Below are 20,513 nucleotides of genomic sequence, written 5' to 3'. Positions count from 1 at the left end.
TTCTATATAAACAGATTAACCACTTATTAAAAAGGTAAATACGTCCAGTTGGACACAATCAAATAAGTTAACTAACTGAACGCTAGAGATGATGCTACAAAAGAATACAATAACCCAAATACATTGGGTGAAAATAGGCTCCTAAACATTCTGACGCTCGAGGCAGGCTGAGGTCGTGCTGGTTTGTGTGAAAGAGTATTTCCCATCACAATGCCAAAATATTGTGTAACTATCATTCAACAAACCATTAGGTAATGATGGGAAATGTTTATAAAGCGTACCTATAAGCGTACCTATTCTTGTAGTGTATCTAACTATCTCTCTCTCTCTCTCTCTCTCTCTCTCTCTCTCTCTCTCTCTCTCTCTCTCTCTCTCTCTCTCTCTCTCTCTCACAAGATGTATATATATATACATCTTGATTCATGTATGGCAGTTTTCATAAATGCGACACCCTCTTATTATCTTTCTTTTAGACAGCCTGATTCGCCTAGCAATAGTTTTCCGTTAACATTCTTGTTCCAACCCTTTCTCACTGCAGGCTGCTTGCAGGTAAAAGCTCCCGGTTAGGGTCGTGCAGTGCGTGTCTTTTCCCGGTTGGACGCATGATCGGGATGCGCGCAGAGGGTGCAGGGTCTCTTCACTAGAGCGCCGTCCGTCTCCCGCGGGGCTCCTGGGGGTCACACACAGTAGTCCTGGAAAAGATGGTCTTGTTGACACGACTCAAATTAGAAGCACAAATCTCTGTTTTTTCACCATATATCGAGCGACTTTCTAAAATGGCACAGCTGCATAATATTGTAAAAGGGAATGCTCAATGGACAGGCTTTGAAGAAGAAAATTTGATGTTGGCTACACATCAACTAACTTGTTATAGATATAGTAACCCACAATGTGCCGTTTTAACTGGATTTATATTGCTATTTACACAGGTCTCACCTTCACCATGTACACAGCTGAAATAAATGGCTAATAAATGCTGCACAACAGACTGCAGTGCACTGTTACCTTTAAAATGTAATTACAATATTAAAAGTAGGTGCAACACGCACACACACAAACACACACACACACACACACACACACACACACACACACACACACACACACACACACACACACACACACACACATATATATATATATATATATATATATATATATATATATATATATATATATATATATATATATATATATATATATATATATATATTCGTTCATTTAACGAGAAACACAAACAAAAATCACTCCTCTTTCAAAACGCATTTCACCAAAATTGTCCCCGTCGTGATGCCGTAGTTGAAGTAAACATATCCTCAAACCTCGATGGACAGCCAAACGTCAGGCAACTGTGGTAGTCTTGACCACAATATGGAGTACGATCAGCACCGATTACCGCTGGATTGTTGGATAAGCATATTTTCTTTTCTAAATGAGGATGACTTAATCAGAGTTTCGTGTGTGTGTAAGGTGAGCAACTTAGAAATTGTATCCTGCCCGCCTCATGAAGCTGCTATGATCTAAGCCTGGTCGCTTCTCCAGACGTACCGTGTCCCCTGTGAAGTGTTTAGGCTACCTACTGGTAGCCTAATCCCACGGACTATTGTACATGTGAGCACAGAAATGCACAGATTTCACGCGTGCCAAAAACCGGAATAGTAGTGGCAGCATTGTGTCCGACCTTCTCCCCCTCACCACGCACATACATGAACGCGAGGTGAATGGAGTGTAGTACTCTTTACAAACACAAGCATTTGGGTTTTCCCAACTGCTCTGGTCAGTTTAATATTTTCCCCTGCTTTTACATACGTGCTTCGACTAATCGAATAACTATAAAAATCACTGGTATAAATGTGATGTAGTGGATGAGAAACTATGGCATTTTAAGGAAGTGTTTACACACCGCTGGAATTAAATAAGGGCCTAGTGTTAAAGAAAGTGCTTCTCAGGCCCAGAAATTTCCATGCACCGCACACACTGAGCGTTCCCTGCTGAATTACACCTGCGCCACATATTTGGTAATTCCAGCTCCAAACACACCTCAGCCAGGTAATCCATCCCGCTCGCCAGGTGTGTTTGAAAATGGAACTTTACAAAAATCTAGACTGGAGTCAGGATGCCTAAGGACAGGGCGACCATAACCTAAAAACGGACCCTTTCTCAGCAAAAACTCTGATGATTGCAACAGTACTATAATGTAGTACAAAGCCCAACATAACAGTTAAATCTAACCAATGTCATTAATAAAATGTCTTAAGCAATATATAGTAGATGTAATGTATTTTTAGTTTATTTATGCAACAAATATGACTGTTTACACAGGAATAATATTTTTTCCCTTCTCATTAATTGCACCTTTTGCTGAGGAATGGCATGAAGCTGGAGAAACTCCATGGCTCTGGAGGTAAGTTACACTACAAAACAGTAATTCTGCATGCAGTCTTCGGGCTGCATTTAGTAGTCAGTTACCTACCAATGAGAGGATGCCTTTTAAAAATCCACTTTGTCCAGAGAAATGTGCTTGCGCCGATGGGGTTTCTGCAACCTAGGCCAGCTCCTCGCCGCCTCCGAGAGGTACACCTGGAAAAGGTATTACCTGCATCGAGTGAATCTGGAGCATCATATGAAGTCAGGTAGGCCAGGAGGGGACTACACCTGCAAGAGCCTGAGAGGTCATAAAGGTACCTGTGCCCGTTCTGACGATCGTTCCAGCAACAGTTCATTTTTTTGGTGCTTGTTGCATTTATCTTTATGTGCATACTGTTTGTGTTAATTTTATATCTGTAATTGTAATTACATACTTTGTGTGTGCCATAATAAATGTCAAATACTATGGTTCTGCATCTAATCTTTAAGGAAAAGTTGTTGGTTTTTCTTACCTGGTGGGAAACACCACTCTCCAAGACATTTGGAGATGCTCTCCAGTTGTCTGCAGTGCATCTCTGGATGGCACAGTGAAAGCATGGGACATTCACAAGGTGGGACATTTCACTGCGAGTTATACTGTGTATGGCTATGTATGTGACAAATTTATGTGACAAATAAACCAAACTTGAACTTGGTTTTATTTGTTGTTGTTGTTTTTTCAAACTTTTAAGTCAATTCAGCAAAGACCTGAGACAGCATGTGTTACATTTCATGTTTTTTTTTCTCTGAGGGTGTCAGTCTGTGGTCCAGCTCAGCTGGGAACCCAGTGACTGCCATCGTCACAGACCCACAGCAGTGTGTTGTAGTCACTTCTGATAGCACAGGAGCCATCAAATCATGGCAGGGCCAGTCGGGGGCGGAGCTGGCCACTTTCTCCTCCTCCTCCACTCAGTGCACATTGCTGCCCTTCTACAAGGACGGAGCCTCTTTCCTCATGGTAATTACACAAATCTTGAATTAGTATTGATGCATGATTTATTCAGAATTCAAATTTGTACATTATGCCTGTTTTTTTCTTTTAGGTGGGAACTGCTCCAGGTTCATTACTTGTCTTGAGCTCCCCCTTTCTGTCAGAAATATCAAGGCATGTGGTGTGTGACTCATTTCAAATAAATATTATCCTCTCATCCCCTGATAAGAAATGGATACTTGCTACCTCAAAGGAGAACTTTGATTTTAGTCCAAAGGTAAGCTTTGCAGTTTCAGACACTGGCTTCAGGTATGAGACTCTTGAACACAGAAAAAGTGGACAATTAAACAAAGGGTTTAATGATATCATAACTTCAAACAGTTAACCTCAAAATAGGTTGATTCTCTGTTTTCAGAGAACCACTTTGGTCGTGAGTAGTCTGATCAGTAGTCAAGTACCTTATGCACTAAGATACCACTGCCCTGATTGTATGTATAAAAACCTATGGGTCAGATGCTTCACAGGAAATAGAGTTTGCCTTGTTACACAAATCACATTGTGTCCCTTATTTGTATAAGTGTTGTACCTGAATACATATCTGTTCCAGACCCTGCTTAACTTAACACAGAACTGGGAAAAGAAGGATTTAAAAGCCATATTTGTTTTAATCACTACACTTAAATTCTCAGGATTTATACGTGCAAACTAGAATTAATGGACTGGTTTAAGTAGAAGTTTCAAAAAATAATCATTATGAACTACAAGAGGTCTGATACGTACAGTAGGATTAAAACAACATCTGGTACTGGTGTCAATATCAGCAGTTACCTGAAGATCTGGAACTGTACTAGCTGTGATGCGATAACACAACCTCTGCATCTTTTTTGAACTAAATACATTTTTGATATACCAGTCTATATCCTTGATGCAAAAGGAAAATAGGAAAATAAAACTTTCAGCTGCCATGCAGAATACTATTTTAATTGGAAAATTTTTTAGATTTTTGTGTTTTGTATATGACTTCTTTTAAAGCCATGTATTCCTGTTATTGATTTATTGATCTCTGTATGCTTTCCTCTAAAAGTGTTTAAACGGTTCTCTGTACTGCTTGAGAGATAAAAGGGTAAGATCAGAATACGGAAAAAAGGAAAGCACAAACCTTTGAGCCGCTTTTCTGTGGTCAGGTTTTCTGGAGTGCGAGCCTGTGCAGCCCTGTTGAAGAAGAGGACACAGTGTTTGTGAGTCTCCCCGTCAGAGGCTGCATCGCTGCAGTCTTTCTCCCCACTCAGCCGGCACGTGTGGCCGTGATTCACCATTGGGGACCGGTCCACCACACGGCTCTCTCAGTCTTCGATTTAGGCATGAAGAAGTCCAAGTGCAACATGGAGGCTGAGGGTAAGGCTGACAGCTAAACACAGCAATGTTTTTTAAAGTTCTCATTGTTATAATTGGCTGTTGTGTTTGTGGTGTCAATGTTTTTGAGTTTGTATTCAAGATGTACTCAGTCTTCGGTTTTTCTGTGGTTTCAGGTCAGCAAGTCGAATCATTTCCACTAAATTTAAAGCAGAGGCATTCAGACATCATTCTTCACGCTAAAGGCAGCAGCACCATTCTGCTTACTGATGGCAATGACCTAAACGTCTACACCCTTAAAGGGGCCCTCATCGCTAGCTTTAAGGACCACATACAACCAATAATCTCGCTCTGTGTGGTAGGAGACTGTCCTCATGTTCACTTCACCTTTACCAGGAACATAAGGCAAAATGCATTTACATTTATGGCATTTAGCTGACAAATGCACTTACACTGTCCTGAATTTACAGGACAGTTTCCGCGTGGTCACTGCATCACGTGACTTGTCTTTAAGAGTGCTGACATGGAAAAAGGACCAGGATAAAGCGCTCACCCTCGAGAGCCAATACCACCTTCTGGGAGGATCCCACACAGCATCAAGGTACATTATCACTGACACAAGGGTCCACTGTATTTGGTAGACTTTCATTCAGTGCTCTGGAAAACCAGACAATACCATTTCAAGCCCATTGACCAATGCCTCAGCACAGTACAGACCAAAGTGTGATGTGCTGTGTGGTACTTTCCACTATTGGTAGGGAGAGGAATTTGCCTGTAACTATAGCTGGCATCCAGTGCTACTTGCAGTGTTAAAAGTGAAGAGGTTTCGTGTTAAATGCAGTTTGTGAAATTTTTCAGCAATGTGTAAATGTGTCGGAAGCTTCAAGCTTCCCATACAATAAATGTACATCAATTCAATTTTAATATGAATTGCTTATTTCTACAGAGGATTCACAGGGGTGGCATGCGATTATGCAAGTATAGTTGCATCTGTGGAGTCTGTGGAGGGGAAGGATGTTCTGAAGGCTTACATTTTTAATTCTTGATCTACTTTTGATTTGAACGATGATTCTAATATGCGGAGAACATTTACCACTTGTTTTACTCAGATTGTTTTAGGACTGTGTGAATGTTTATATGATTCTGGAGTTTTTAACATTGCAGATTTACCTTTTTATCATATTAAATATTGCATTAATTCTAATCAAAATAGTGATGTTTTAACTTTAACAAACCAACTATGCTCTCATGACAATATTATTCTGTAAAAATAGATTATTCTAAAGTTTATGTAAAAGTTACTTATTAAGCCTCATGACTGATGCAATTATTCGTGTATGCCTTAAGCTTTGTTTTCATTATGAGATAATTGTAGTAATGTAGAAATAAAGAGGCAACGAGTAGACCATTCAAGCAAGAGGAGAACCTGCCCCTGCCATGATCTCTCCACCTCGGCCATGGTGATCCCCCTTACGTTCGTTCACTGTGTAACTAAGACTTAAGGGAATGTTTTTTTAATAATAAATTCTTAATAATAAAAATTACGAATATAGCGAGCCCTGCTTTTGTTTCATGTTTTTTTCCACCACAAATTCATATCTATATGTATAGTACTTTATGGAACACGATATGAAGCAGGGTTACAGAAATCATATAGAGAGAGAATCCAGGTCCAGACCTCTGGTGAGCAAGCTAAGGCAGCAGTGGCAAGTCCCCAAAGGGAACCAGGAGACCTGAGATGTACAGGGAGCTGGCTGCTTCTTATTTAGCATTTTACGTAACGAGTCAAAAAGTTTCTGTCTAGATTTGGTCTTCCCAAAGCTACAAATAATTGATTTGGGCATTTAAAAAATAAACACAAAATAATAATTAATATATTGGAAATGAAAGACAATCAACACAGCAGACTGTTGAACAAGCAGATTATGAATGAGGCCTCAACTTCTGCTCCCACCTAGTTTAACCCACTAATCCAATTATGCCTGAAACAGCAAGAGAAAAGGTCGACAGCCACAAACAGACAACAAATAACGTTGTTTAGGCTAATCTTTATCATCTGTAGTTCTTTTAAAAAAATAAATAAATAAATAAATTCCTTACAAAAAAAATATTTAAAAAAAAAAACAGGGCCCCAATATTGCATGAAAATATAAATGACATCTGATATTTATTTTCTAATGCAATGGTCACATTAAAGTAAATGAAGGAACAGTAACAGAACAAAAGGAGAGATCAGGCAAAAGCAACATTAAAATGCAGCTTTCTGTATGAAGCCAGCATTAGAATTTGATTTTACATAGTTACATAGCAAATTACATATGCTTTAATGTAATTGTAAAGTAGCAAGCAAGAAGTCTCTGACTATTCAATTCAAGCAATGATCCTGACTTTTTATTCATGTGGTCTATTAATGATATGAATTATCTTTAATGAAACAACATTTTATGACATTAAATAAAGGCAAACTATTTCCTGTGGAACCACAGGTTTTTATGAATGATTACATACAATCAGGGCAGTGGTATCTTAGTGGTTAAGGTACTTGACTATTGACCAGACTACTCACTACCAAGTTGCCACTTTGGGGCAAGACCCTTAACCCTCAATTCCGCAAGTTGTACTCAGTCATAATTGTAAGTCGCTTTGGATAAAAGCATCAGCTACATGCTGTAAATGTAAACAACCAGGGATGTACAATGGTTGGCACAGGTGCCTCACAGCTCTGGTGACCTGGGTTGAGTTCACAGCTTGTAGATACTCGTTTCCTCAGTCTCATCTTCATACCTGAAGATGTGTGGTAGACTGGTCTGGTATGACTGGGAGTGAATGAGAGAGAGAGAGAGAGAGAGAGAGAGAGAAACACTCTGAGGGTTCCTGCCTTCTGCTGCTGGGATAGCCTCCCCCTCTGTGACCTTGAACAGGCGTGGTTTATAATTATTCTAAAAAAGTACATTTTTTTTTAAGGACAGAGGAAGTATAGTAATGATAGAGCCATATTTTATGAACTTAGCATCCTGTACTGACTGTCAATACTGCAGTGTATCGTAAACATGTTAGTCAGTACTGCAAGTGCTAGTTTTATGTAAACAAAGTCACTGAATTTAGCTTTAAGTGAACAATGAAATTGAATACTACTAGCACAAAATTAACCACTCTGACATTTTCGGTATTAACCATTCATTTTTTAATAAAATTATATTTTTATATCTCACAATCCACCAAGGGACTCCTTATGATTCTAGTACATCTGAATATGAATAAATAGGAATGCATGTGTCAAACAAATTTTCTAAACAACAACAAACTAGTATATTACATACATTATGTATTATTAATTGCTACTTTTGCCATCAACAATCATACCTTTTTGTGAAAATGATTAATCTGTGCAGTCAAATCACCTTTATTATTAATTCAGATTGCAGGAGTCATGGTGAATTCTGCCAGAAAGACACAGAGTCCATTCCAGAGTGAACTGTGATTGGACCATTATTCTGAGCTCAAGGAAGTGATCTAGTCCAGATGGTTTTAAAATGTAGATAGTCAATCTGGATTCCTGCAGTCCCTTATTTCTTTAACTTCTGATCCCCTTTGAGAGAGCAGAATGTCAGAAAGACACCTTACTTACATGACTGTACATCGACAGCAATCATCAGACAGGAAGGTGAAGGGAAGTCAAGACCACCCATCCTTGTTTAGATTAGGAGACATTGTACAGTAACACTGGCATGAGGCATGTGTAAGCTGGCAGGCCTTGCTGGACTGGCCTCTCACCTGCTGTGCTCCAGACTGCATGACTGAGCTTCTCCCCTAGCAGGTAAATGGGGACCATGCTGACAGAGGCGATGGCCAGAAACAGAACCAAGCCGAGCGGACTGAGGCGGGCCATGATGGGGTACACCCAGATCCCCGAAATGTGGCGAACCCATAAGACCCTGAAAAAAAATTAACACACAGGTATGTCAATTTCCACCACCTGGTACCAGCTCAAATCGACTGTACTCACCTTTTGTGTGTGTGTGTGTGTGTGTGTGTGTCTGTTTTAAAAGGACCAATAAAACCTCATTAGTGGGAATATATAATTCATAAATAAACAGAGATCAAGCCTTGTTGGAAGGACATGTACTAATGACATACAGAAACCAACACTGATAAAGATGAAAGGTCAAACAAAAATCATAATTGTCAATAATAATAGTGGTAGTAGTAATAATAACAGCAGCAGCAATAACAGCGATGATAGTAATGATAAATCAATAAGTGATAAAAGATTAAAAAAAGACAAGAAGAAAGGCACCAATTTAGTTTATTAAAGCATAGCGAGTTAAAATTTTATTTTTTCGTTCAGATTACAGAATATTCTAGCTAGGAACCATTATGTAATGTTAGATTCAAAATAGTAAAAATGAGCATTTGTCATAAAAAGCACCAAGAGGACATTACCATGCCAAATACAGGGAAGCAAACAGAGCCAAGCTCAGAATGGCTTTGGGACGACTTGGGTGTCTGTGGTGCTGCAGATACATCTGCAGCAAGAGCAAAGGCATGACCGCGGTGTGCTGGGGGGGGGGACGACGACTGCAGTCAAGAACAGCTCACGAAATCCACCATCTTAATAGCAAGACTAATACTGGTCCAACATGACAAAGCTTTTATTTAGCACAAAGGTTACGCATACTAAAACGTTACATATTTAAGTGTTTGAATTTCAAATTTAATACAGTACGTGAAAGAAATATGTACAAAACGTTATCAGCGACTATTAGAGCTTTCAGGCCTGTGAAGGCCTACATGTAGCCAAGTACAAGAATTAACCGACAGATCCATGGAAGCAGCACTGCCAATACTCACCAAGGCGTGATTTAGCCACACGGGAATAATGTGGTCTATGAGCTTGGGATACACCAACTCTCGGTCGTAGGCGTACAGAGACCAGAAGGAAGCGCACACAAACTGAAAAGAACAGGTGCCGTTCATTAACCGGACCGTCGCCCACTCACGTTAGCGTGTGTTCTGGACCGGGACACTCACGGTGCCGACTGGAGCAGCCAGAACGGTGAAGAGCCCATCTCTCGCGCTTACAAGGAACAGCACAGTCCCCCGCGTGCTTCTGCTCGGGACCACCAAGTGCGCCACATCAGTTATAACGCAAACCGCAAAGAAGCCCGTCTGCATTACCTGCGCGGGAAACAGGTGCGGTTAGCTGGCTAGGCTACGCGCGGTTACATAGCTGGTTAGCTCGTTAGCTAACTACTCAATAACTGTCCGGAAACGAATATGAAAGTCAGTAGCTATCGTACATCTTCATAAACAAATATTTGGCTGGCTTCGTCATTAACTGAGAACAAAGTCAGCGACTAACTTTGTTGAGAATCGTTTAGCCATTGCTACTTACCAGATTGATAAAGGTCAAGTACTTCCAGCGACCTCCGTATGTCCGAGCTCCAGGATGTCTGCCTGAAATGTCTAACGAACAGTTAGAATAAAGAATGAACACATACCAGGCAAAAACTGTAATATGGACAAGCAGACATAACTTGAGATTAACTCCCGGTCTGACAGTTTGAGCCATTTTTAATTCTACTGTTGCAAGTTGGATATGTATACCGCCACCTACAGGCGCCTGAATAAACTTGTCGGCGTGAAGACAATAAATCTTCTGGATTACTACATGGGCGTTAAACTTGCGGGAGAACTACGGGATACCAGTTTTGCCCCGACTTAATATGCTTATCATTTCAAATGTCCTGTGCTGAAAACTGACAAATACAAATGCCTGAAATTGCATCCCAGCTGCTGAAACAGAGGCATAATTTCATTAAATTTAATTTAACCCTCAAATTTTCATTATTCTACTTATTTCCAGAGGCTGTTTTAGAAGCACAGCTGTGAAATTTCCCTTTAAACATCACAAGACAGTATTGTTTCTCCACAGGCCATCCAGTTAATTACAGATTTGAAGTCATTTACTGTTTCCTTTTCATTAACTGAACTTACTTTTAAAACACAATCACCTCCAGAGCATAGACTGACATGTCAAGGGAAGAACTCGTAACCCAAATCATTCTCAAAATTGGTACACTGCCCATTTTCACAGCAAAGGACTCATTTTACTCCATTCAACAGCAAAACTGTGCCAAATCCATCCAGATGAAAATTGAATTTAAAGAAAGCTTGTGAATTCAGATGTTTGTAGGAGCGTAGACTATATTCTGAGGGTAACAGCTTCAGCCTATGTGCCCTGCGACAACTAATCATTAAACTACAGCAGACCAAAAGGAAATTCTTCCAAATGCAGTGCATCTAACTCATGCCTGGAAGACACATGACAGAGTCCCTACAACACAAGGTTATTTTATGTAACTAGCATTATTGCATTTAATTAAATGGAAATACTTTTACATTTATCTGACATTTTTATCCAAAGTGATTTACAATTATGACTGAGTACAACTTGAGTAATTGAGGGTTAAGGGTCTTGCACAGTACCAGCTTACTAGAGGGGTTGGAACCGTCGACCTTCCGATTAAAAGTCAAGTAACTTGACCACCAAGCAAGCACAGGTGGCAGCAAATAAGTAAGTACACTTAAAGGAGAGGTAGGGTTATAACAATAAATTACAGCAGACCACTCCAAGATGAATCAATTTACTACCAATAGACTAATCTGCAAAGCTTGAAAATGAAAATTCTGAAAATACAGTTCAAGAATGTATTCAGTGTGAATTTGAGAGATCTGAATGGTATACTCTGGTCTGAGACCTGAGTGTTATATTCTTGAGAAGAGAGTGTTATAGCTTGCTGATGTAAATATTATTTTAAGAACACATAACGAATTGTGTAGTATTACACATCATAACATTTAATAACATTTCCAATGCACATACAGTATTAAATCATGAATTAAAAGGTCTGTGCTGGAACATGAGGGCAGCAGCTTTGACGAACGCAAATGTTAACATCAGACAAAGTGTCCTAACAGCTCAGGTTCATAAAACATCAGTTAACTTCTATTAACTTTAAACATGGGGTGTATTCAGTCTGTACTGTTTGCATGTAGTATGTGGCTATTAAAAAAACCAAAAAAAAAAACAAAAACCAAACAAACAAAAAAACAATCCTGACAAAACAATATTCCAAATACATAGATTACAATCTAGTACTGTTTTTTCCACCACTTAAACTTAGATACTCTCTGTACAATAACAGTCTCTCTGTAGCATGCTCTGGCAGCCTATTCCTTCGGGCCCGAACTATACATGCTGCCAGAGGAAAGAGACGTTTGAATCCTCCTGAAGAGGCAGGTACAGCCAAAAGCTTGTGGCAGACACTTCTTAACTGTGGGAAACGAGTGGCCTCTCTCCAAAATACCTGGATGGAAGCATCTCCATCTAGCAAAGGTTCTGATATATAGAGGTCCAGCTCTGAGACAGTCATTACCTTTGGGGCAGGCTGCATAAAGCACTTGATGTTGCCCAAACTAGCTGCTCCTGTGGCAGGTATACCACCATAATCTAGAGCCACATTGCCTTCCTCCACTGGAAACCATGTGTTGGTTTCACTCATTGCAGATTCTAGTATTGAACAAGCCCAGTATTTAGTAGGTGGAACAAGTGTGCTACCCTGAGCTACTTCTTTGCCATCGTCAAAGGGCTGAAGCTTAATACGCGGGTCCAGGACCGTGGCTAATATGACATCTTTTTGCATAATCAGAGGTTGGAAGTAGTCATGCAGGCCAGAGCGGAGAGCTTTGCAGAACTGGGTATAATTTGTGGACTTGTCCTTGAGGGTTTTATCAAGGCCAATAAGAGATGGAATGACGAGGGAGAATGTGACGCCATCATCCTGAAGCACCTGGATGGCTTCTTCAAAGGGCTCCAACAGGCCTATGAGGTCCATCACCTGTTCACGCTTGACATGGATTACTGGTGGAGACACGGTAGTCTCGTTTGCCTCTTTGCGGGCTTGTGTTAAAACAGCCATCACGGAGCCCCAGGAAAACTCCTGCACTAGTTTGCGAATGATGGTAAAAGTGGAGTTCCAAGCATAGCTGTTATAGTTGTAAGGATTTGCAAGGGTAAGTTTGCATTCCTTTACCAGAACCTCATTCCAATAGGTGCTACGGCGGAAGAAGGCCACAATATCTTGGACCTGAGAGAGCACATACTCAGCAGACCTGGAAGCCTTTAACGCTTCCTTGATCACCAAGTGCAGAAGGGTGCTAATGCAGTCAACATTTTGGCCCAATAGGATTTCAGATAAATCCACTATAGAGCCTTGATCATCAAGGAAGTCTAACAACTCATCTTCATCTGGGTCGTTCTTTAGCGCACTATGCATAATCTTGTAGTCGCAGAAAAGGTCATGTGTAGCAATGGTATTCTTGGCTTCGTGGGCAATAACATAGCCAATATTTCTGTGAAACAGGCTGTAGCTAAGGAGCACGGCCTCCAGCTCTCGCTTAACCAAGACATTCAAGTTTTTCCGATCTAAATGGCGAAAAGCAACCATTGGCCTATGAATATTCCAATCATTGTCAAGGAAATGCAGCTGAACAGCTAGAATAGGTTCAGAATACTCACTGGACCAAATATCTGCAGTGACATGAACATCAGCACTGCCTCTACTAACAGTGACACAGTTCCTGAGCTGTTTAATCAGATGAGGTTTAAGACACTTCTCCACCTTATCATAAAGCTTTAATGTAACCATACGCTGTGAAAGCCTGGGGTACTGGGGACCAATACTAGCCATGAAGTGCCGGAACCCAGACCCCTCAACAATGCTAAGTGGCAGCATGTCTTCTGCCACCATTTGGAGTACAACCTTTGTGAAGGTTTTCTGTTGAGACTGCATTGTGTGACTGGAAGTTGAACCTGGGGGGAGACTTTCATTTGTGTCATTTTTAAAGTCTGCTTTCAACTGCTTTCTTGTTTTGAGTTTGTGGTTTTGCCTTGGATCCCTGGAATTTCTGACTGTGGTTAACTGCAAAGAAGAGATTACTTTTATATTTAACATTTAAAAAATTATTAAATATTCTCACTCACACACACACACACACACACACACACACACACACACACACACACACACACACACACACACACACACACACACACACACACACACACACACACACACACACACACACACACACACAGAGAGAGAGAGAGAGAATCACCAGCCCCTTATTACAATATGTACATTTAATGACTGGTAGAATAAAATGTCCTTGTTTGTTTGTTTGTTTGTTTGTGATGCTCCTAGATTAGGATCCTCAATTTTTTCCTCCATCTCTCCATTGTCCCTTCCTTCATCTCTTACCATTACCTGCATTTCTCTTTTTCCCTGTTCCACAATCTTTACTTTCATTCATCCAGCTCAGTTCCTCTTGCCTCTCCTTGATTGGTTTCTCCTGTCTGTCTAACTGTCTATTAAAGTAATAGTAAAGAAGAACCTACTCTTTATGTGATTATCATTCTTCCACAATTATGACAAATACCTGTGTGAAAATGTGTAAATATTAACTGAATTCAAAATCAAGACTTTCTAGGTAAATACTAGTGAACTAAGTTCCTGGTTTGTTTGTTTGTGTTTTTGGGGGGGGTTGTGTTGTGAATGCACCGACTAATCTCCACTGAATGCATCTGTGAATTGTAACATTATTGTTTGTTAATTGTATGCCTTTCCATAAACAGCAAAGTAAGTATGTAGTTAAATGTATAAGCATTGTTTCCAAATGCAATTAGTAATCTTATCACTCAAGACAATTACAATAATATATGTACTGAAATGTACTATTTTACATTGTACAATTATTTTATATTGTACAAAGCATATACAAATATACACTCAGCTGACATAATATCAAAGCATGATGTCACCAATAACCAATTTTCCAATTCAAGTACAGACTTAATATTCTTACCTGCTCGGGAATATGTGTCACAGGATCTGAATCCAAAACAACATCACAACAAAAATCATCCAAATTCATTTTGGTAGGCAGTGGTGTAGTTTCATTTAGCTAGGACAAAAATATATATAACAAATAATTACAATTAATACATAGAATAAACAAACAATTACATTTTAAACATCCAATCAACCATTCATAAGAAAATTCAGCAAGGAATAATATCAGAACTACATAATTTGAAAATCACAATATTATAATTTACAAACCTAGTTCAGATATTTAATCAGATTGATATGAATTAAGCATGTGAGCATGAACATAAATGAGCATTATAACGCTGTCACCCAGAAACGACTTACATCCTCAGTAATGTCCACCATAGCACCTGATGTCAAACCAACACAAGCAGTGTCCACCTAAGAACACAGTTCCTACATTGTAGTAATTAGCAACTCATTCATATACAAGAAAATAATATGCTCCATCCAAATATTACATTGTCATACCTTGTTTTCCTCTACAGGGGGAGACTTATTGGCGTTATTTTGTATAGATGGTTCTACACAAGGCATATCACCATCATCCAGCACCAAAGCACCAGTTTCCACTTTACGCTTTAAAGTTGAATACCAGTGATTCTTGATAGAGTTATCAGTCCTGTCAGGTATATTACAAATTAATCAGTGCAATTGTCTTGATGCAGTGAAACACACTCAAACATTGACGCTGAAAACAAATATTACACTAAACTCAGTCATCTGAGATGTAGTCAGAATCAATATTTAGAACATTTCTCAAACACTTTTCTACATGCAACAAATTTAGAGTGAACTGAACAAAATAAAAATACAAAGTATTAAGTAGGATGGCATTCCTTGGGCTTAGGATGTTTGAGACTCTTCTGAAGGTTGCCTTGGATTACTGAAGTCTGTTAAAGCATGTAACTATTTGGAGTCTTCATTGCAGGCCAAATTTAGATAAGAACTAATATTTTAAAGTTGATTTAAGTTCCTTAATAACCATTTTTCCTACTAAATTACAGGATGTGTGTTGATTTAGATCAGCTACTCTATCCATGTTCACACCATTAAGATGTATACAGGTTTCTGCTGGTCTGACCAGTAAATTTTGCTACTCAACACTGAACAAAAACAGCATTTAAAATTTATGAATGAAAACAAATTAAGCAATGCAATAACCTTAACATACAATGATCAAAGATTCACATTAATATATTTTATTGGCGCACTATGTTTAAGTCACACATGCTCATTATATATATATATATAAATATAAATATAAATTTGCATACCTGCCAGGGAGCAATCTTGAAATCTTAGCCCAACGATTTCCTAACATATTATGGGCTTTGCAGATGATGACATCCTCTTCTGTGGTCCAGGAGGTTTTATTTATAGAAGGGTCCAGATGGTTATGCCACCGCTCTCTGCATTGCTTCCCTCTGCGACCTTTTAGGTACTTGGCAATTCTTGTCCACTTTTTGTCTCCAAACTTTGTTACTAATTCCATAAGCTATAGAAATTAAGAGGTTTGTTAGAAAACAATTGACTGCAAAGAAAACTGTACACCAGTGTGTATGTACATGTGTGTATATATATAGAGAGCCAAAGCTGAGGGGATTGTCCTTTGGAAGGTAAGGTAGCATAACAGATGTTAAGGTCAGCTACAAGTACCTTGGAATCCCACCAACAAATGGGAAACCAAAAGGAAAGCAGCTATAGCCAAATTCCTACTAAGAGTGAGGCATGTCCTGAGAGGTCATGTGAATGGGAAGAACATGATCTGGGCTATCAGCCTCTACAGTCTACCAGGCACCAGATACTGTGCTGGCACATTAAGCTGGCCAAAGGAGGAGATAGAAGCCACTGGCATCAAGACAAGGAAGCTCTTTACAATACATTGAGGGTTTCATCCCAGTCCTGCACTCAGAGACTGAGCACTAAGCAGAAAGAGGGGAGCTGAGAACTAGTGAGCATCAGAACCAGTATCCAGGATGAAACAACCAATATCCATACACCAGGAAATATGCCCCAACTGATGAAGTACTTAGTAAATACCCGAGACAGCAGAAAGCCAAAGATAATGGGAATGAGGAGGAGCAAGAACCATCAAGGGAGAATAAACCCCTGCACAGCATGTGCTACCGGCAAATAGAGAAAGTGGCTAATTTGGAAAACTCCTACCAATGGCTAGAAAAGGATGGATTGAAAGACAGCACAGGAACAAGCTGTGAATACAATAAATAGAAGTTGGAATCTACAACACCAGGCAGGACCCCAGATGCAGACAATCCAGCATATAACAATGGGATGCAAGATGCTAGCAGGCAGACTGTACATGGAACGCCATAACCAAGTGGCTGGCATAGTATACAGAAACGGCCAAATGGGATACACCCCTGAAGATGGTGGATCCTGTGGGACTTCCAGATTTTCTCTCTCTCTCGAAGTCCCACGGAAGTTTAGCTCGGGGTGTGGGTATCTCTCCCTCTCTCATTCTCAAGGCTCACCCTTTCATCTTCTTCCTTAGTCCAACTTCCCTTGACAAGGTTTGGGTCCAATACAGTAGTAAACCGATGCTTACAGTCCTGCTCACTGCGTCCCTATGAAGATGTAATATTGAAAATTGTTTTAGCTTTCCATATGCCACTCTCACACACAACAATTAATCTTTAAAATGGAAAATAATATTGTTTTCTTTTATGAAAAACTACTGTTACTTACAGGTAAGAGCAAAGCAATTGCCTTCCAATTATGGGGGCCAAGGCTCTGAACTAGTGACTTGAGATTTTCATCCTAAATGTTGAAAATAAATAAATAAAAAGACATTTGCCAGGCATTATTGTAAGGACAAATGAGAAATAAAACAAATGAAATTCTGCCATCATTGCCTAGTAAAGCCCATTAGACAAGATTTTGATTCACCCAGCAAATGACATCAGCAATGAATTTTAATTTAGTGCCAAAAGTTCTACAGCATTTTCACTTAACTAAGCGACAGCTGCTGTTTTTTTAATTTACATGTGAAACCCCTGATGCTGCCACCCACATTCCTTTCTTTCTTTTTTCTTGGATCAATACCTTTTGCATATTTGGCAGCCATATTTGTGCATGTGGGTGGCAAATCAAATATTTTTAGTTTCAAACCATTACAAAAGCATATTGCAACTAAGCAAATGCTCAGAGTCCACTTTAAATATATATGCTGTCTCACCTTTTACTGTATGTGCACAAGTCATATTGCACCATACTGAATGCACTTTATAACTGTCATAATAAAATAATTCATTATTAATAAAGGGTTTTTTACCATGCAGTAAAGATGACATTACCAAGAATGCTAATATCAGGGTTTTTCAAATGACAACACATCTGATCCAGCTCCTCATGAAATTGTGAAGCTCTCCAGGAGCAAGGGCAAAGATTGCATGAAGGTGTTTCAATGTTGAGACCCAATGCTAATATTACTTACTTCCTCAAGAGTCCATTTAGCCCTGGACATATCATTCGCTGTTTGATCTTCAGGGATGTCCATTACAGGATTAAGGTTTTCTGTTTCCTCCATGAGGCTGAAAATATAGTAAAGAGGAAATGTGGTCCTCAGCAGATTCCTGCTTCTCATTTTAAAATGTACCATGACAGACAGAGATAGATAACTTTATTCATCCCAAAGGGTAACTGTTTTGTTGCAGCAGCATAAGACATATCTAGGCACACTATGGACCCAACATATTAAATAGTAATTACACTAGAGACAGTACAGTTACAATGTGGACTATAGTTACAATAGAGACAAATGATTCCTCACGAATACAGGGAGCTACACTGGATGGAGGATAGGGTACTTGCTTTTTTGTTGCCAATTCTAACAAGATATATGTACATGTAGCTAATTCTACCAGTAACGTTAAAACGTTACAAAATTTTGGCTGCTGCCGACAACGGTTTAATCTAGCTACAATGTTATAATTAAACCTTTAGCATTAGATAATGAATTACACGAGCCAATTAGTTAGCTATCCTAGCTACTTCCATCTATGCTAGTTAGCCAGCTATTTGACCGGAGCTAGACGTAACGCAAATGAACGTCATCTAAAACGTCCATTAGACAAAGCTATGTGTCTACAAACCTGAATTACAGGTTTTTGATGAACTAACATCACCGTTTAAGATCTGCTTTACTGCTTGTTATACTTTGTTTTTTGCAAAAAAAGCTTCTTGCTACCCTCAACCTGAAGTAGCTACCTAACTTGGCTAATGCTAACTATCTTATCTAACTAGCTAGCTAGTTCAGACTGTTAGCTAGCACGTTTACGATATAGCCAAAAACGTCAAGACTTTCCACAAACATCTGTGTGTATCAATTTCACGCAGACTTGATATGGACGAAGTAACCTTTCCACTTGTTTATTTACATCTGTACGGACACAAAGCTTAGCTAACCAGCTTTCAGTTAGCTACATAGCTAGGTTAGCGCTCAGTTAGCTAGCTCGCACATCTGTAACTAGCTGGTAACTAGCTTTCTCTTGCGTTACAGCTGTGTACGTTAGCTGGGTTAGCAAACCTAGCTACCTTAAAAGCTTGGTTTTGGATATGAGACTACATAAAAGGTTTACTAACGGTAGACAGCTATACAATCGTAACTAGTCGGGCTTGAAAGCTACGCCAGGCTAGTTAGAACCGAAAACAGCAGGTAATTATGCTAATACATTAGCGGAGTTAGCCAGCTAGTAGCTAATGAGACCACGCAGCCGTGATTTATTCACATACCTTAACACTGAAAGCTGTCTTCCAAGATTCTATGTTATCAACGGTTTCCAAATAATTAAAGCCAAGCATACACTACGTGATAACTCTTTTTGTTGTAATATCAAAACATTTGCCTTTTTCTTTTCCGTGCTGTAGTGCACCTTCAGGCGCCGAAGTATCAACTGCAAATGAATGTACTGGTCGAAGTTAAACGGCGCCCGCGCATAGTCAGTTGGCTCTTGCGCATCAGAGCTGCGTTACAACTGCGCATTTCCTAAGTAACATAGCAAGCTAGCTCTCTTAAGTAATCAATTTAGTAACAACAGACACGTCCTTAATGTTTAATAATTGCTTATCGTTATGGAGAAAAAGGACGCAGATACAATATTACAAGATACACAATAACACATCGGTTTATATCAGACAATGAAAGAAAACGGTTTATCCACAATCATATTGATATACAAGCTAGCTAACTCTATAGAGTTGTCCAACTTGGCTGCGCTCGCGACTTACTTTGGGTCGTAATCATGTCAAAGTTAGTAACGGAACAATATTAGCTAGCTATATATACAGCTGTATAATTGGGACAATTAACTATGATTAAATTATTTTATAGATGCATCTTTGCTCCCACGTTACTTGTCTTCTGTAATATATTTACTTGGGGGCAGCAGAAGAGGTAGCGTAAAGCTAATGACTCTTTCCAGCTAACGCTAGCTAGCTAAGCTAAGATAATTAGATAGATAACGACGTCTGGATATTCAAAATTAATATATTGTGTCCACATATTTAACAACATTACTTTATAACAGCCTTGCATCTACTGAATACAAAGGACATGTGTCAGTAACGGTAAGCTAAAAACTGTCTTATGTAGCTCCCAGTCAGGTGTACAGTCTGTTGCGTACAATTCGTTGGTCCTTTATGTTAATAAATCATTATTTTCCTCAGGTACCATTATATAACCAAGATAGCAGGCCTGTTTTAGTCCAGAGTCACTGTAACAATCGACTTGCACTATACATGGGGTGAGATATAATTTCATAGCGGTATAGTATTTAAAATGACAATCAACTTCTATGTAATAACATTAAAACATATTCTCTCTCTCTCTCTCTCTCTCTCTCTGTGTG

General features: G+C 39.3%; 3 protein-coding genes across 9 annotated transcripts; 1 reads left to right on the top strand and 2 right to left on the bottom strand.

Moving 5' to 3' along the window:
• Positions 1-1,312: 1,312 nt before the first annotated feature.
• fbxw12 (F-box and WD repeat domain containing 12) lies at positions 1,313-6,246 on the top strand. 2 transcript variants are annotated; one of them, XM_027001738.2, is made up of 10 exons: positions 1,313-1,470; positions 2,367-2,404; positions 2,512-2,681; positions 2,857-2,978; positions 3,158-3,364; positions 3,450-3,614; positions 4,522-4,732; positions 4,867-5,048; positions 5,161-5,291; positions 5,637-6,246. In XM_027001738.2, exons 1-10 carry the CDS (start codon positions 1,327-1,329, stop codon positions 5,734-5,736), a joined length of 1,470 nt encoding a protein of 489 aa, XP_026857539.2. In that variant the 5' UTR covers positions 1,313-1,326; the 3' UTR covers positions 5,737-6,246. The 2 variants fall into 2 exon arrangements, with proteins under 2 accessions (XP_026857539.2, XP_026857540.2); XM_027001739.2 differs by having other exon boundaries at positions 1,412-1,470; positions 2,380-2,404.
• A 1,051-nt stretch (positions 6,247-7,297) lies between these two features.
• Positions 7,298-10,311, bottom strand: adtrp1 (androgen dependent TFPI regulating protein 1). Of its 6 annotated transcripts, XR_003410094.2 has the most exons (7): positions 10,086-10,306; positions 9,722-9,868; positions 9,542-9,643; positions 9,134-9,249; positions 8,465-8,625; positions 8,092-8,279; positions 7,420-7,506 (listed from the first exon to the last, which is right to left on the bottom strand). XR_003410094.2 is itself a non-coding variant. In XM_027001744.2 (6 exons), the coding sequence occupies exons 1-6, from the start codon at positions 10,260-10,262 to the stop codon at positions 7,469-7,471; spliced, it is 708 nt and encodes a 235-aa protein (XP_026857545.1). In that variant the 5' UTR covers positions 10,263-10,309; the 3' UTR covers positions 7,379-7,468. The 6 variants fall into 6 exon arrangements, 5 of the variants coding, with proteins under 5 accessions (XP_026857542.2, XP_026857545.1, XP_026857543.1 ...); XM_027001744.2 differs by lacking the exon at positions 8,092-8,279 and having other exon boundaries at positions 7,379-7,506; positions 9,134-9,216; positions 10,086-10,309; XM_027001742.2 differs by lacking the exon at positions 8,092-8,279 and having other exon boundaries at positions 7,379-7,506; positions 10,086-10,305.
• Positions 10,312-11,497: 1,186 nt separating this feature from the next.
• Positions 11,498-19,555, bottom strand: mybl2a (v-myb avian myeloblastosis viral oncogene homolog-like 2a). Its single transcript, XM_027001809.2, has 9 exons — positions 19,399-19,555; positions 18,101-18,197; positions 17,353-17,424; positions 17,139-17,231; positions 15,921-16,141; positions 15,115-15,265; positions 14,968-15,024; positions 14,618-14,716; positions 11,498-13,674 (listed from the first exon to the last, which is right to left on the bottom strand). Exons 2-9 carry the CDS (start codon positions 18,191-18,193, stop codon positions 11,839-11,841), a joined length of 2,622 nt encoding a protein of 873 aa, XP_026857610.1. The 5' UTR covers positions 18,194-18,197; positions 19,399-19,555; the 3' UTR covers positions 11,498-11,838.
• Positions 19,556-20,513: the final 958 nt, after the last annotated feature.

Source organism: Electrophorus electricus, chromosome 24, assembly GCF_013358815.1.
Source record: "Electrophorus electricus isolate fEleEle1 chromosome 24, fEleEle1.pri, whole genome shotgun sequence".
Lineage (NCBI taxonomy): Eukaryota > Metazoa > Chordata > Actinopteri > Gymnotiformes > Gymnotidae > Electrophorus > Electrophorus electricus.
Note: the sequence above shows the minus strand (reverse complement) of the source record. Positions and strands in the feature narration are given on the sequence as shown.

Excerpts from the sequence above, each read along its gene's own strand:
- mybl2a (XM_027001809.2), bottom strand. The coding sequence starts at position 18,193 with ATGGAGGAAACAGAAAACCTTAATCCTGTAATGGACATCCCTGAAGAT. Across the intron at positions 17,425-18,100 it reads CTAAATGGACTCTTGAGGAA|GATGAAAATCTCAAGTCACT; the intron begins GTAAGTAATATT and ends TTCAACATTTAG. Across the intron at positions 13,675-14,617 it reads TGACACATATTCCCGAGCAG|TTAACCACAGTCAGAAATTC; the intron begins GTAAGAATATTA and ends TCTTCTTTGCAG.
- fbxw12 (XM_027001738.2), top strand. The coding sequence starts at position 1,327 with ATGGACAGCCAAACGTCAGGCAACTGTGGTAGTCTTGACCACAATATG. Across the intron at positions 5,049-5,160 it reads CAATAATCTCGCTCTGTGTG|GACAGTTTCCGCGTGGTCAC; the intron begins GTAGGAGACTGT and ends CTGAATTTACAG. Across the intron at positions 5,292-5,636 it reads GGATCCCACACAGCATCAAG|AGGATTCACAGGGGTGGCAT; the intron begins GTACATTATCAC and ends TTATTTCTACAG.
- adtrp1 (XM_027001741.2), bottom strand. The coding sequence starts at position 10,262 with ATGGCTCAAACTGTCAGACCGGGAGTTAATCTCAAGTTATGTCTGCTT. Across the intron at positions 8,626-9,541 it reads TGTGGCTAAATCACGCCTTG|GGTCTTATGGGTTCGCCACA; the intron begins GTGAGTATTGGC and ends ATTTTTTTTCAG. Across the intron at positions 7,507-8,464 it reads TGCAGTCTGGAGCACAGCAG|TCATACCAGACCAGTCTACC; the intron begins GTGAGAGGCCAG and ends ATTCACTCCCAG.